The sequence below is a fragment of the Canis lupus genome, chromosome 11 (assembly GCF_048164855.1).
Source record: "Canis lupus baileyi chromosome 11, mCanLup2.hap1, whole genome shotgun sequence".
NCBI classification, from domain to species: domain Eukaryota; kingdom Metazoa; phylum Chordata; class Mammalia; order Carnivora; family Canidae; genus Canis; species Canis lupus.
This window is the reverse complement of record NC_132848.1, coordinates 4,789,062-4,805,654: the sequence shown is the minus strand read 5'-3', so window position 1 is coordinate 4,805,654 and position 16,593 is coordinate 4,789,062. Positions and strand designations below refer to the sequence as shown.

At 43.6% G+C, this 16,593-nt stretch overlaps 1 protein-coding gene, 1 long non-coding RNA gene and 1 pseudogene across 3 annotated transcripts in view; 1 reads left to right on the top strand and 2 right to left on the bottom strand.

Annotated features, from left to right (window-relative positions):
- The window catches only part of LRIG3 (leucine rich repeats and immunoglobulin like domains 3), a 49,095-nt gene that overhangs the window by 29,379 nt on the left and 3,123 nt on the right, over positions 1 to 16,593 (top strand). For both annotated transcript variants that reach the window (XM_072843024.1, XM_072843022.1), the window contains exons 6-18: positions 907 to 1,050; positions 1,365 to 1,508; positions 2,039 to 2,182; positions 3,359 to 3,439; positions 4,347 to 4,418; positions 6,904 to 6,975; positions 7,471 to 7,634; positions 9,664 to 9,984; positions 11,196 to 11,477; positions 12,626 to 13,078; positions 13,841 to 13,999; positions 15,641 to 15,784; positions 15,877 to 16,152. In XM_072843024.1, coding sequence (XP_072699125.1) covers positions 907 to 1,050; positions 1,365 to 1,508; positions 2,039 to 2,182; positions 3,359 to 3,439; positions 4,347 to 4,418; positions 6,904 to 6,975; positions 7,471 to 7,634; positions 9,664 to 9,984; positions 11,196 to 11,477; positions 12,626 to 13,078; positions 13,841 to 13,999; positions 15,641 to 15,784; positions 15,877 to 16,152 — 2,456 coding nt within the window. The remainder of the gene's footprint in view (positions 1 to 906; positions 1,051 to 1,364; positions 1,509 to 2,038; positions 2,183 to 3,358; positions 3,440 to 4,346; positions 4,419 to 6,903; positions 6,976 to 7,470; positions 7,635 to 9,663; positions 9,985 to 11,195; positions 11,478 to 12,625; positions 13,079 to 13,840; positions 14,000 to 15,640; positions 15,785 to 15,876; positions 16,153 to 16,593) is intronic.
- Positions 1,710 to 1,837, bottom strand: LOC140600551 (U2 spliceosomal RNA; annotated as a pseudogene).
- LOC140642440 (uncharacterized) overlaps positions 5,331 to 16,593 on the bottom strand; it is a 61,424-nt gene continuing 50,161 nt past the window's right edge. Inside the window, exons 3-4 of the long non-coding RNA XR_012038862.1 lie at positions 8,160 to 8,261; positions 5,331 to 6,038 (exon numbers count right to left, since the gene is read on the bottom strand). This is a non-coding gene — a long non-coding RNA (uncharacterized lncRNA). The remainder of the gene's footprint in view (positions 6,039 to 8,159; positions 8,262 to 16,593) is intronic.

The following is a 16,593-nucleotide window of genomic DNA, read 5'->3' as shown; positions in this document are numbered from 1 at the left end:
TGGCTGTCATCCCGCTGGGAACTGGAATGGTTAGAGTTTCTGAATTGGACGGAACCTTCACAGTCACCTAGCGCAAACTCCTGCCTGACGGGGCAGGTTCAGGTCTTACCGAAGGAATGAACAGTGTCATCATCGAACAACCTCCATACAAAGGCATCATTGTGGCACTGGCCAAATATGGGGACTCCCAACAGCTGTGGTTTATGAAAATAATACCAACAACTCCAGGAGGCTCTGATAGCTTAAGTGGCTGCAGAGAGCTGTCTCGTTAATAGTGGTGGAATGATCTGTGAACAGGCTCCTACAATTTGGTGGTTTTCAACCTCGGCTGCACATTATAGACACTGGGGAGCTTTTAAAAATCCCAATGTCCAGGCCACACCCCAGACCAATTATATTAGAACCTCTGGGGGTAAGATCCAGGCTATGGTAATTTTTAACCTCCCCCCCCGCCCCAGGTGACTCCAGTGTGCAACCAAGGTTGCAAATGACTGCCTTAAAGAGAAAGCGTTAAACGTAAAAAAGAATCGTCAGAGAGGGCAACTTTTGTAAGCAGGGTAAGCTTGACGGCCCTGCCCCTGAACAGACCTCATGTTTTAACATAATATTTAATATTCTCACTCTGGACAATTTAAAAACAAATATACTGAGTAGATAAGTGTTTTAGACATTAAAGTGTAGTCTGATTTCAATATTTCATTATTCTGAAAACCCGTCACACGTCTCAGAAGGAAATTCACTCCCTGCTAATAAATCAAAATTCTCCTCAATAAAAATGTTTAGAAACTAAAAACATTCTGTGTAATTTAACACCGGCTGGTTTCACTATATTGTAGTAATGTCACATTTTATTACTACCTCCAGAATTTGTCATTTAAGCTGGTTTAACTGTTCTGTCCAATGCAGTGAACTGAACCGAAACAAGATTAAAAACGTAGATGGGCTCACATTCCAAGGGCTTGGTGCTCTGAAGTCTCTGAAAATGCAAAGAAATGGAGTAACAAAACTTATGGATGGCGCTTTTTGGGGGCTGAGCAACATGGAAGTCTTGTAAGTGTAGCTTACCACAACTCCTGCTTTGGTGATGCGATCATGGTGTGCTCGGTGAGCATGCAGCAGCTTTATTTGAAATCCTATGTGAAAATGTCATAAGTTACAATCTTATAATGTAATACTCAGTTTTGTCTCCAGTAACATGCCTGAGACCCTACAGCCACATGGTAATTTTGCTGATGTCTTTATATAACAAAAGCCAAACATCTTGTAACAATAGGAGTATGTACTAGCTTGTAATCATACGTCTCCTTTGAAGAGACTAGATAATGAACTTTCAATCCTGCTTTTGAATCTTACTGTGAATGTAGGCAGCTGGACCATAACAACCTAACAGAGATCACCAAAGGCTGGCTTTACGGCTTGCTGATGCTGCAGGAGCTTCATCTCAGCCAAAACGCCATCAACAGGATCAGCCCTGATGCCTGGGAGTTTTGCCAGAAACTCAGCGAGCTGTGAGTTGCCTTTCATTCTCCTCAGGTTCGAGAGCAGGGATCATGCCAGCGCATGAGCTGCTTACCACTGATCTGTGAAATGCTCATAACAAAGTTTCCAAGGTGACAGCTTTTTTCACATGCAACCCGGTCCTATTTTTGTTGGGATAAGTTGAAGCCGGCTCTGCCGTTTGAGTTCTAGGCCACATGGGCTAGATCCGTGGTGGTTATTTTCAAATAAAGAGAATTTTTTTTAATTGCCAGGATTAGCAATAATGTTTACCCGAGCATTATTAAACTGATAAGAACAGATACTACACTTGATCTTAGCCAAAAGGCCGAGAAGCGATTACCCGAGCATTATTAAGAAGGCAGAGTGTTAAAGTAAGGATTATCGTGGTTACGTATGTTACCCGTTGTTTGGAAACACATCCTTGTTTTGAATTGGAAAATAAAAGCTGTTATTTGGTTTTTGTTCTTTTTGTTGTTTTTTTTGTGTGTGTGTTGTTTTTTTTTGTTTTTGTTTTTGTTTTTGTTTTTGTTTTAAACAGGGACCTAACTTTCAATCACTTATCGAGGCTGGATGATTCAAGCTTCCTGGGCCTAAGCTTACTAAATACCCTGCACATTGGGAATAACAAAGTTAGCTACATTGCTGATTGTGCCTTCCGGGGGCTTTCCAGTTTAAAGACTCTGTAAGTTACACATTTTGCTCTCTGTACACGAACCTAATTGGTTCCTAAATGTGCCCACTTTTCTCCAAGCAGATTTCCTTTGTTGTGAAGGAAATGTGTACAGCCTCAGAAATAGTTTCTTAATCTTTCCCAGATCAGTTTGATTAAAATCAGTCCATTTTATCCATATGTGTTTCTTAGGGGGATTAAAAAGGACAATGATCAGATTGGTTTGGTGATTACACTTAGCCTTCTCGGGATCTCCAGGAAGTTGGCAACTGCTCGAAAGGGAAGCGATTTTAAATCCACTGATTTTTTTCTTTATAAAAATGCAGATTAGAAATTACCCGGAGCAAAAAGATAGATACCAAGGGCAGGGAAGGAAGATGCCTGTTAGTCAGACCAGGTGTATCCAGACCTGATCTCTGTCCCAAGAGAAAGAAGAGAGAGTTGGATGAATTGACCCTTGAAAAATCTCTGAAATGTTTGTTTTAACATTGTGCAATGGGCTTTTGGTTTTTGCCTGTCAGAAACTTTTGCTCTGTTCACTATTTGAAGCATTACATAATTGAAAGACATGCTGTGTGCTTCGGCCAACTCCGACTGGTGTGGTTGGAGCAGGCGTGTTAGAGTTTTGTTTTTTTCCTAAGATTTGATTTATTTATTCACGAGAGACACAGAGAGAGAGAGAGAGAGAGAGAGAGAGAGAGAGGGGCAGAGACACAGGCAGAGGGAGAAGCAGGCTCCCTGCAGGGAGCCCGACATGGGACTCGATCCCGGGACCCCAGGATCACACCCTGGGCCAAAGGCAGGCAACAAACCACTGAGCCACCCAGGCGTCCCGGGGTATTAGAGTTTAGTGTATGTTTCAGACTGTTCATGCCTTTCAGAATTTAGTCCTGTTGATAGAGGAATTAATAGAACACAATCAACTGTCCTGATTTTGGGCAAAAACTTAAAGTGTTGTTGAGGGAGGAGGCCAGGCTGTAAGGGATGCATGGGGGAGGGAAAGAATTTTCTATTGTTTTGAAAGGGGTGGAGATGATGTGGGGGATTATGAGGAATTTATTACGAATTACATGCCACCTGGGTGGTGATCTTATTAGCTTTCTGAGCATATCTCTGAAGAGAACGCTTCTGTCTTTTGTTAAGTACTTGGTACCAGTTTCGGTAACATTTCTTTTTTTTTATAATCAGGGATCTGAAGAACAATGAAATTTCCTGGACTATTGAAGACATGAACGGTGCTTTCTCTGGGCTGGACAAACTGAGACGGCTGTGAGTAGGATCTGCTCCATGGTTGCCTCACTCTCTGACCTCTACTCCGTGAAGTCCACTCTGACATTTGAGAGAATTTAGGACTAGAGGCTCAATCTGGTTGCTTCCCTTGGTCATTTCCCCAAATGAATGTTGTTCTACAAGATGGGTATTAATTAGCTTTTCTTCCTTGGTATGGTGGTTTTATTCAACACTTTGGTGAGTGTTTTATTCAACATTTGGTGAGTCGTATGTACTTATGTTAATATCTAGACAAAAATTTTTAAATTGTTCTGAGTGCTTAGAATCTTGGGATTACCATTGTAAAAGTACATTTCCTAATTTCACCATTTTGAAACTTTCAGTGTTGCATCCTGCTCACAGGGATTTTTAAGTGACATGATCCAGAGTCTGCTGGTGACACTGCAGTAGGTTCCAAGCAGTACAGGAGAAAAAAAAAAAAAAAAACTTGCTTCTGTTCAGCCTTAAAGTGGCCTTGTAGATGCCCAAAGTCTGTGTTTTAAATTTTCAAGCTGAGTTCCATATAACCCTAAACTTTCAAGGATGATGAAAGTGTCCATGGGGAGGAAGGGAAAGGAGAAGATCTGAACTATTGTTGCACTAATTACAGTTCTAAGACCATTTACTTGGAAGTTTCTACCTCTTCCTAAGAGGACTTTGAAAAGCACAGCTTCAGTAACCACCAGAGTAGCTTATTGAATACCTGTATTGGCTGGGTTTCTGTTGAATGCTTTGAGACCATGCTGACCTGTATCACTGAACGAGATGGCATGAATACATTTTTACATATTGTTTAATTGAAGAAAATAGAATCATCCACAGTGACTTTAAAAGCAATTCTTTTCATGAGAATTCCACCTCCAAATGACTTTAACTGTTCCAATGTAACTTTTTCCTTCCCCCCCAGAATACTCCAGGGAAACCGGATCCGATCTATTACCAAAAAGGCCTTTACTGGTTTGGACGCATTAGAACATCTGTGAGTGACTGGAATTTAATTACCCTAAAAGAGTCTGGGATGGTTATCTACTTATGTGCCATGAGAGATAAACTAGAATGTAGATTTGTTGGCATCCTCTCCATACCATGAAGTATATTTTCATACCCGCTTATCCTCTACCTACCTGTTTATCTACCTGCCTGTATCTGTATGGAAGTAAATAGGTAAACATTTTCCTTTGCATTTGAGGACATCACTACACATTATTGGGTTTTCTTTGCGTTATTTTTCTCAAGTAGTGACACATTTAATTTTTTAAAAAACCTACCATTTATTGTGCACTTACTATACATCAGGAATTATGGCAGGTATTTATGTACAGCCTCATTTAATCCTTGTAAGAAAACTAGTCAATAGCTTCTGTTACCTTTATTTTTAAGTAAAGAAGTGAAGGTGCTGGGTGTCCATTGATTCCATTGACTTGCATTTTATTTTTTAATTTTATTTATTTATTTTTAAAATATTTTATTTATTTATTAATGAGAGACACACACAGAGAGAGGCAGAGACACAGGCAGAGGGAGAAGCAGGCTCCATGCAGGGAGCCCGATGCAGGACTCAATCCCAAGATCCCGGGATCACACCCCTGGGCCGAAGGCAGATGCTCAACCACTGAGCCACCCAGGCGCCCCTGACTTGCATTTTAAAGATTAAAAAAGACAATTCTCCGTGGTCCTCAGGAGTGACATTAGGAGAGTAGTAGCACTGCTTTGAGACTGATTAGTTTGTCATTGCTGCCATTGCGTTATAAATCACACACCTGTTTTTCCATCTTTGTTCTTTCTCTTATTCAGTTTTGCTACCAACCCATCGGGTCGCAATTGACAGAGGCAAGACTCAAGCCACGGCTGCCTCTGCCACAAGTATCCTTGTGCCACACTAGCTCCGGTCCCCACAGTCTCTGTGCCATCCCCTCTTAGTAACTCCTGGCACATATTTTTCAAATGACATTTAGGGATGCCGATCTTTCCAGCCACTAGAAGTGCAAGCTAGACAGTCCTGATAGGAGGCAAAACCTGCAAAACCTGCACTGAGGCAACCAGCTTCTTACAATCATGCGTACATGTCTTACACATGTGTGTGGCAAGAGTACAAAGTCAGAGAAAATATCTCCACCCTGACTATTAGAGAATGTTTATAGCCAAAAGCTTTAATATCCATTAACTTGGACAAAAGAAGTTCAAGGCTTGAATGCACATTGAGTACCAGGAGAGAAGATTTCGCCGTTGTGTGCGACCACCTTGCTGTCTTCTGACTCACTTATTAGTTTGAGGGAGGCCTGGATTGCCAGCCACGCTGACAGAGCAGTTCAGGCCGGAGTCGGATGATTCTGCAAAGCAGAATTTGGAAGGGCGGACCAGTGTTGCTGGACTTCTTGAAACAAATTATTTTCAAAGGGAAACTAGCCAAAGGGTTTGTCATCTGACCCATTCCATTTCTGGGAAAGTGGAATTAGTGGATCAGTGGAGTATTAACCTCTGCTTAGTTTCCTAAGCCTTCTTGACTCTCCCAGCCTCTTTCTCTGCCCACATTCGGTACCTTCACTCTGTCCTCTGTTGCCCCCATCTCATTCAGAATCCTTTTTTGTATACCCTGACCCTGGAAAGGAAAACAGAGTAGTAATCATTGTGGAGAGTGCTTTAACTCAAACCGCTCACAAGTACTAATTAAAAATAAAGTCAGCCTAGAATATTCTCCGGTTTTTTAAATGCCCTGCCTGAAGTGTGTTTTAGCAAGTACATCTTGTCTGAACATCTTATTGTCTCCACTGGTGAGTTGTGTGGAGCAGAATGAGCTACTGACCAAGAGCATAGGTTTTGAAACTGAAAATAATGGAGTCCACCTTTTATCTGCCCCTTTCCTGGTAAACAGAGTAAAACCATCTTCTTTTGGGTTGCTGTGAGGAATAAATGTAATACTATGTCAATGTAAATCCTTTAACCCAGTGCATGTCCTAGAAAGTATTTTATACACGAGAGTTTTTTTTTAAAGCATAACTATGAGAAATTTTACTTGTGTATTTAAAAGTTACTATTGCAAATTGAACACCAATAAAAAATACATTTATAAAAAAAATTTAAAAAAATTAAAGTTACTATTGGTTACTAATTTGAATATTGAAAACACAGTAAAACAGTACAGCAGAACAAACCATAAAACTACAAAAAAAAAAGAAAGAATACAGCAAAACAGCTTAAATCCTCATGAGTCAAATAACCTGTACGTGATGATATAAAACAGGTCTTTTTTTACTATGACAGAACCGGCCTCTGATACAAATACTATTGTTCTTTGGTCCAGACTTCCCTAATGGGTTCTTTTTGGAGTTGCCAGGTTGGTGCATTTCAGCACATGGAGTAGTTTGGTGAATGGGGGGTTGGGGGGACACATACGGGTTCAGCTTCTGCAGGAGGCCTACGGTGACCATGATTTGCTCTAATGTGTTCAATTTGGTTGTTTTCAGAGATCTGAGTGACAACGCAATCATGTCATTACAAGGCAATGCATTTTCACAAATGAAGAAGCTTCAGCAACTGTAAGCTTTCCTTTCCTTTCCAAGAGTTTCAAATAAAACACGGTGTCAGAGGAGCTGTCCTGGGGCATGTCCCACGTAGATCACGTGTCTATAAAAAGCATCTAGCATGTTCTCAGCATACTTTTTATACTAGGAAGCAAAGGGACTTGGTGATTTGTTCCCTTTGTTGAGAAGAGGAGTATCTTTTGGTTTCTGTTACTAATTTGCAGTTTAAATCTGTGGGACCTAATGCAGTGCAAGGCCCAGCATAGTAGCGGGTCTTGAGGAGTGAGGTGTTTTCAGGACATCAGCGGCTCTCCCTCAGGAGGTCAGCAGGAACAACACCACGGTGCTAGCACATCTCTTACATTTTAAGATGAACTAGAGAATACTTATTGCATGGGGTGTGTATATTTTGTTTCTGCATTCATTGCTTTGTTAATATTTACTTGAGTTAGTTTACTCGTAGAATCTGCATTTCATATAAAACAAATTGAACATAATTACTCTCCTCAGGCATTTAAATACATCAAGCCTTTTGTGCGATTGCCAACTAAAATGGCTCCCACAGTGGGTGGCGGAAAACAACTTTCAGAGCTTTGTAAATGCCAGTTGCGCCCATCCTCAGCTGCTAAAAGGAAGAAGTATTTTTGCTGTTAGCCCAGATGGCTTTGTGTGTGGTGAGTGTAACTGTTGCCTCTGCCTTCATTTTTCTTTTTTCCCCTCCAATGAGTGGTCTTGCATAAGCTTCTGTTCTCTTAATGAAGCTTTTATTTCTGCTGAGGTAGATGAAAATGGATCTCTAGCATGCTGATGATTTTAATGTCACAGAGGAGAAGGAGTTTCCTAAAATGTCTGTGTTTTGACACCAGGGTGGTTTGGTGGAACAAGAAGGACGTTGGATCTTGGGAGAACTGATGGGCATTCGCGGCCCTCCCAACTTCCCTAAATCTCAGTGTCTGCGTCTATGGGAAGGGAAGTCTGCAGACCGCCCTCCCCAATTTCAGGCTTGTTGAGAGGCTGAACTACCCCTGTGTAAATGCTGTGTGTTGGGGTAGAAAGAGAAAATTATGAGCTAAAAATTGTGCTCCTGCTGGGTAAAGCATTACAAGTACTGGAAAGTTTGAATTGATTGCAAATCAATGTAAGGTCCATTGTTTTAGCGTCTAAGAATCTCAGCGCTAGAAATCCCAAACCTCACATACCGAGTCAGCAGATCCAGGTCAAAACCCCAGGTTTTCTTCTCCCTGGTGCAGGCTACTGTCTGCCGCACTACCCTGCTGTTTACTACGCACTGCCATGGAGACCTGGGTAAAGATAAATGTGCAGATAGAACACGAAATCAAAGTTTGCTTTAACTTCAGCATATGTTTTAAGATATTACAGAACCCGATTTTACACTGGCCTTTAAAAATTTATTTGAAACTGCTTTGCCTGTGATTGTTTAGTCAAGTACAAGAAAAATATATTTTTTTAGGTTGCAGCATTAAACGGTGCCAACGGTTTCTGGAAATAAAACGTCTGATGTAGCTTTTGGATCTAAATAAGCTTTTGGCATTCACTTAGAAGGGCCCGAGCCATGCCTTTCCCATGGTGCTTATTTCGCAGTTCTCTAGTCCCAAGATAAGAACTCCGTTATTTTGAGACGTGTGTATGGTATCCGTAGATTTTTCTTTCAGTCCCTCCGTTGTGAATCTTAAACATTGATTTACCAGATGAGAACTTTAGAACAGTCGTACGGAAGAAGAAACCGTCTTGATGACAATGTGATATTGGAAGTGAGCAGCGTCGGGGTCACCAGAGCATTCCCAAGCCCCATTCACCCACACACGTGCATGCTCACACCAAACACATGCATGTATGCACTCGGACGATTTTTTTCCAGAGCACCCAGAAACTATCTTTTGGTAGATCTGAGCTGTTTCCTTTCTGGGTTTAGAGCATCTCCAAGAAACTGCAGTTCAAAAAAGGTGACTTTTCCAAAAAGTAACAGAGAACTAAAAATAACCATTTGGAATGAAAGAGTTGTCCAGCTCTAATTACCATGTAGCGCTGACAGTGTAGCATAGCGGCCTGATTGATTGTCTACCCTCAACCCCAGGCGGAAGCCAGGGTCTCACAGGGACTTTGAGAGATGGTTTTTCTTTTGCTACAGGATTATTTGTTTCAGCTCTATCTAAAAATTACTGCTCTTTAAGACAGGTTCTGTTTTTGGTAAATGAGGTGTTAATTGCTGTCTTTAGTGATATTGATTTCTTAATTTTGCTGCTGCTTATTCGTGGATAATGTGGGAAAAATTGCAGTTCCTACTAGTAGCTTTTAACGATGATCCATGAGCCTAGAAACCTCTTAAGTGATTTCTTTTATATATATATTTATATATATAGATATATATATATATCTATATATATATATATATCTTAAAGCCTAAGGAGCCTAGGATAAACTATATTCCAAAGAAAGAGTCTCCTCTCAGTTAATGACCGATAAATAGGTCTCAGTGTCTATTTGAAGTGAAGAAATTCGTGTATAAACGCTCTCCTGGGCTGTCCTTTCCACATGAGGACCATTAGTCCCATCTGGGAAGCCTACACAAAGGGTCACACGCAAGCCGTCGTCTGTTTGGAGTTTCTTGGTATGAAAACCTGAGTGGCGTTTGGACTCTCAAGCCTTAAAATGGTTTTGTTTCCTCCTCTCCTTCTTAAACAGATGATTTTCCTAAACCCCAGATCACCGTTCAGCCAGAAACACAGTCGGCAATAAAAGGTTCCAATTTGAGTTTTATCTGCTCAGCCGCCAGCAGCAGTGACTCCCCAATGACTTTTGCTTGGAAAAAAGACAATGAACTACTGCACGATGCCGAAATGGAAAATTACGCACACCTGCGGGCGCAGGGCGGCGAGGTGATGGAGTACACCACCATTCTCCGGCTCCGCAACGTGGAATTTGCCAGCGAAGGGAAATATCAGTGTGTCATCTCCAATCACTTCGGTTCATCCTACTCTGTCAAAGCCAAGCTTACAGTAAATAGTATGTGACCTGACTTTTCCATTTGCATGTACAGACGCCTTTTAGATTTGGTTTTCTCTCTTTCTCTTCCTTCCACCGCTGTCTCCTGCTCATGGTTCCCCACCTAACCCTGCCTCTCTCTGCCTCTCAGTCCACAACGTTAAGATCCTTGGTACCTACGTGAGCACTTCCCGGGTGCAGGACCCCGTCTTGGTGGGTAGCACGGAGAGGAACCACACGTCATTTGTGTGGTCCACTCTTTGGGAGTTTGCAACGTGTTAGTCTGATGTGGGAGGCCATGAAGGGTGGCTTTGCAGCACCCCACCTTTAATTCAGAGATCTGGCTTTGGAGCCTGCCACTCCTGCTTACAGCTGAGTGACTCTTAGCAAGATGCTTAACCTCCCTGTGCCTCCATTTCCACATCTTTCAATTAGGAACAGCAGTACCTACCTCACGGAGGTATGATAATAATTGGTGTAAAGGACTTAGCCTGGAATACAGTGAATGCTGACTAAATGCACCAAGTATTAGCTGCCGTTAATAAAAATACATAATTGTTTGCTTTGTGTGACCCGAATACGTTTTTTTTTTTTGTTTTTTGTTTTTTTTAATGACAGGAACCTTACCACTTTATGATTTAATTATTTGTACCTTCCAGGGTAAAAGATTTTGGTGTATGATTCATTAATGCATTCATTCCACAAATGGCTGCGGAGGCCTGATGCATAGAACGATTTTGAGTTTAAAATTGTAGGACACAAAGAAAAAATAAATAAATAAATAATAAAATAAAATTGTAGGACACAACACGTATCTGAAGTCACAGAATGTTAGAGCCAGGAGGGACTTAAAAAAAAAAAGATGATGATGATGATGATGATGATGATGATGATGATGAAATGAGTGGTCTGGGTACAAAGAGGTGAATTGATCTGCCCAAGATCTCCCAGATAATTACTGAGGAAACTAAAAAGTAAGTGGGAGAAAGTAGAAAGCTGTATAGTCTGTCCATCAGGTGACCCGTGTGTCAGCCTGACCTCATCCTTTCTGTACCTGTGTGTAATCTTGAGGGGATCTCTTCATCTCAACTTTAGATTCTTTGTCTTGCAGTCAGAAATAACCTCTGCCTGACCTATGGCAGGGGCATTTGTGAGTATACGTTAAAAAAAAAAACAGAATGAAAATCTTTAAAACTCTGTAGCACTAATACACACTCTTTATCTGATTTCAGTGCTCCCTTCCTTCACCAAGACCCCCATGGACCTCACCATCCGTGCCGGGGCCATGGCGCGCTTGGAGTGCGCTGCCCTGGGACATCCAGCCCCACAGATAGCCTGGCAGAAGGATGGGGGTACAGACTTCCCAGCCGCGAGGGAGAGACGCATGCATGTTATGCCTGAGGATGATGTGTTCTTTATTGTGGATGTGAAGATAGAGGACATTGGGGTTTACAGCTGCACAGCCCAGAACAGTGCGGGAAGCATTTCTGCTAATGCAACTCTGACTGTCCTGGGTAAGTGGCTATTGTCAGATTCCGTGATAAAAATTAAACACGCTAGCTCGGCCAAAGGCCTTAAGTGTCAGAAGTTGCGAGGGTGAGAGGTAATGCATAGGACACTGCCCTTCCCTGGAAAGAACAGACGGCTTCCCAGGAGCGCCTTACATCTGTGTGTGTGGCCGATGGGACAAGTCTATTCCTCTCTTTCAAGGGTCAGGGAAGAGTAAATGCTGTGTCGCTTCCCCGTTTTTGCAGGAATCACCTTCCTCTCCCCTACTCTCCCCATCGCATAGGCTCTACCCGCAGTCTCCACCCTATGAAACACGTATAAGAAGATAAGTCATGTGAGCACTTTGGGAAGGACCTATCCTCTCTTGTCTTGGTCTACTGTACCGTTCTGGAAACCAGAGTGTGTCTTTTACCTTTTGCCTAAACAGGAGCTTTTGAAAAAGGTGCACGTGTTCATCGTATACGTATCTTTGAGGGAGTTGAGCAAAGTAGCCTATGAACACCAAAGAATAGATGTACCTTCAGACTTTAGCATATAGGTTTGGACATCCAGCCCCAGAAAGTTCCCCCTTAAAAATTTAAACATTCTGACTTTTTTTCATTCATCGACCTACCCCCCTGCTTAAAATTATTTTTAGGCACTTTTTCCATTTCTAAGAGATACCTAGAATGTTTTGCATTGCCCCTCTCATTCCATCCCAAGGGTGGGAGAGACTTGGCAGCCCAGGTGGCTCAGCGGTTTAGCACTGCCTTCGGCCCAGGGTGTGATCCTGGGGTCCCGGGATCGAGTCCCACATCAGGCTCCCTGCATGGAGCCTGCTTCTCCCTCTGCCTGTGTCTCTGCCTCTCTCTGTCTCTCATGAATAAATAAAATGAATTAAAAAAAAAAAAAAAGACTGGGAGAGACTGAGATTGAAAAAAAATAGTAAACATTATCCTTAACAGGTGTTACAAGTGACAGCCAGGTAACAGAATGCAATCCCGATCGTGGTGTGTGTGTGTAGGCTCTCAAAGGAGCATACGCGTGAGGCCGTGGAAGGGTACGATGGGTACGAAGGGTTCCATTGGTGTGCACTCGGGGGGTGGGTCTTCGGACCTACCTGCCAAACCCAATCTCATGGAGGGGCTTAAAAGCACACCCCTTGTTATTTCAGAAACACCATCGTTTTTGCGGCCCCTGCTAGACCGAACCGTGACCAAGGGAGAAACTGCTGTCCTGCAGTGCATCGCTGGAGGCAGCCCCCCTCCCAGGTTGAACTGGACCAAGGACGACAGCCCCTTGGTGGTCACCGAAAGGCACTTCTTTGCAGCAGGCAATCAGCTGCTGATCATCGTGGACTCTGATGTCAGTGATGCCGGGAAATACACATGTGAAATGTCGAACACCCTGGGCACCGAGAGGGGCAACGTGCGCCTCAGCGTGATCCCCACCCCCACCTGCGACTCCCCTCAGATGACCGCCTCGTCACTGGACGATGACGGGTGGGCCACCGTGGGCGTCGTGATCATAGCGGTGGTGTGCTGCGTGGTGGGCACGTCGCTCGTGTGGGTGGTCATCATATACCACACAAGGCGGAGGAACGAAGATTGCAGCATCACCAACACAGGTGTGTAAACAGAAGCTTGGCCCCGGGGGGCCGTAGTCATGTGTGTCTGTGGTCCTGTGGTCATTTTCTTCCAGAATGTGTGTGTCTCTCACAGCCTGAGGCCGTGTCAGAAGGGTGACTCATTTGTTTCAAACGGCAGGAATATGGTCAGCTAAAAATAACACCCCGGCCCCTAATAAAGCTGGTGGTGTTTAAAGATTAATCCTTTTTGTTAAGCCCCCCGCAGAATGCCCTGCTGGCTGTGCGATCCGGTCCAAACACAGAGTCAAGCAGTCCCACTGCTTCACACGGGGGTGACCTACGAGGCCTCCCCCCCGTGTAGCTCTTGTCTCGTCATGGGTGTGCCCGTGTGCGTGTGCAGGCGTGCAGGGAGGATCCCGTTACTGTTGGGAGGGGCCGTGACTTGAGGAACATGTGTGAACTCCCACACCCATGCATCCTGAGTCCGAAACACGGCAGAAATCAAGCTTAATTGGGGAGCTTAGCTACTACCCCACTGAGACTCCCAGGCCTTTATGTTTTGGAACATCACTTTCAGAAATTCGGGAGGGGCATCCAGATAAAAGTAGAAAATTGGCCTGTGCTGCCCCCAGCAGCAGAGCCCCAGTCTTCCTCACCTGAGGACTGGACAACCGAGATGGGTTTTCAGGAGTAGACTTCTTTGGTCTGGACACAAACGGAGACCGTGTATGTACTGTCCATCGGGGAAGGTTGTAGGGCCGTGTCCAGTCATTCCTGGTTAACACTGCTGTCGGGTTACAGATGAGACCAACTTGCCGGCAGATATCCCGAGTTACTTGTCATCTCAGGGAACCTTAGCCGACAGGCAGGATGGCTACATCTCCTCAGAAAGCGGAAGCCACCACCAGTTTGTCACTTCTTCAGGAGGTGGATTTTTCTTACCGCAACATGACAGCAATGGTAAGTGTTTAAAATGAACCCTGGACCCCATGGTTGTCTTGAAACAATCTGATGGAAAGGCTCGGATACAGTATTAATTTTCACCAGAAATAGATACACTCCTAGATCTAGGGACTGACCCAAGATCACTGGCAAAGCTGAAATTAAATGTGGTTATGCCTTTCTCTTAAATACTAGAAAAATCTTTGTTTCTGATAATAAGAGAAGACAAGTAGGAAAATTAGAGCTTAATTTCTCAAAAAAAAAAAAAAAAAAAAAAGCCTAATTTCTCCATGCAGCATGATACTTTCTTTATGCTCGAAGTATTCCTTGGCACTAAAAGTCCTCCTTTCTTAAATGGCATTAACTGGTTTCACATATGGTCGTAAAACGTCAAAATGATTTAAGATTCTATTAGAGAAATCAGATTTTTGATTCTTGCTTTAAGAACTGCACGGTTTTAAGAATGCTCGTGGAGGAGCCATAATGCAGGCACACGGGCTTGGTCCAAGACCCCCTTCCGACACTTGCTCCCTGTGCATCCTGGGCAGTCATACACTATTTCCTTATTAGGTGGTTATGAAATTCAGTCAAATGATATCGGAAACCTGTATGGTGCTTGGCACACATCAAGGGCTCCCAAAGTAGAAACTGTTGACATTCTTTTCAAACATTTTACCGTCTTTTCCCACAAGCACTTATTGACTATCTGCTCTGCGGTGGATCCCGGAGTCAACGTGTTTTCGGACTCCTAGTGTAGGCAGTGGTGAGACCAGGAAAAGGCAACAAATGGTCACAAAGTGTTTGGCAAGGCAGGTGATAGAGGGTATACAGATGGAAGATTTGCACACACACACACACACGGGGGGGTGTTCTGGTTGCAGCCTCCTTCAAATGTAGCAGGGTCTACTGAAGAGACATTTATGAAAGCTTAAAGCGACAGACCCGGAACATAATAATGCCGTGTCACTTGGATGCTGGGGCTGGCGATTGATCCTCTGGGAGCAGCTCTAGAGGCCACCAGCCCTGACTGAATCACGTCTTGCGCCTTCTTTTCTGAGACTGCCCAGTTCCCGCTTCCCAGGCACATGGCCCATCGAGGCCTCTCTCACCTGTGCTACATCTCTTGTCCTCGTGGCCACGACTAACCGGCACATCATTTCTGGGTTGTTTGGCTCAGATACTCACAATAGAGTGGGCGGGGCGGGGGGGGTTGTTGTTTGGGCTGAGCTCAGCTTTGAGCTGAGCATTCAGAGATCATTTGTTGAATGCCACTTCCTGGTCCTGCTCATCTGTGACTTTCGGGAGGGAGGGGGCAGCGCTGATGGCCTCGTGTGTTTCAGGCCACGGCTGCTTTGGCTGCAGTGTGCACGTGCAGGTCAGTTCCTCTTGGATGCTCCTGGGCGCCAGCACCCAGGTGAACACATGTCGTAGAATGGTTAATCGCGTCCTCTTCTTGGAAGATGGCACAGATTTAGTCACTAATCTGTAGGCCTCAGTAAATGTTTTAAAACCCTAACATAAATTTCTCTAGTTTTTTTCTTTTGTATGCCATTCTATCCAAAATTTTTATCTATAAATATGGAAAATGCCCAAAGTGGAGAGAATGTTGACAGGTACTTGAATCAAATTCATTCAGTGACTACAATGTCTGTTTTGAAGGGACCTGCCACATTGACAATAGTAGTGAAGCCGATGTGGAAGTTGCCACGGATCCGTTCCTTTGTCCCTTTCTGGGGTCCTCAGGCCCTGTGTATTTGAAGGGGAATGTGTACAGCTCAGATCCATTTGAAGCCTATCATACAGGTATGTGATTCTCTTACCTGAGTTCTCTTCTGTTTCCTGGAGACTTCCAGAAGCACTAACTCCATCTCTGATACTGTCCTCAATTTTCAAAGGTTGTGGTCCTGACCTGAGAACAGCCTTGATGGACCACTGTGAGCCCAGTTACATAAAGAAAAAGGAGTGCTACCCATGTCCTTATCCTTCAGAGGACTCCTGCGAACAGAGTGTCAGTGATATAGGATGGCCTTCACATGTGAGGAAGTTACTCAACTCTACTTACTCTCAAAATGAAGGACCTGGAGTGAAAAGTTTGTGTCTAAACAAGTCCTCTTTAGATTTTAGTCCAAGTCCAGAGCCAGCATCAGTTACTTCAAATAATTCTTTCATGGGTAAGTTTATTAAATTATTAGACACCTTGACTCAGGCAGGACTCCTGTTCCAAGTTGCATGTGGGAGAGCAATGAGCCTCAAATGCCAAACTTGTTGAAAAATGTTTTTTTCTTTTTTTTTAAATCATGTTGTCATGACATCCTATGAGTTAGTATACGTGTTTCTAAAGGCAAAGTCAGACATGGAGGATTTTACTTGATTATGTATTTAATCCGTAACTAAGCCTTAGGAGCTTTCTGGTTAACTCTGTGTGTGGCATCATCTAGAGGACAAGTTTTGGGAGTGACTTAGGAGCTCCATTTGTCAGCCATGTGGAAAAAGTGGTTTTGGGCTACAGCAGCTTTTGGGGTGGAGTTGTATGCACTGCATGATTGTGGTTTGGGATGTCTGGTGGGTCACCCTTTGACTCTGGTCAAAGGGTGGACAGCGTCCCACCTGGC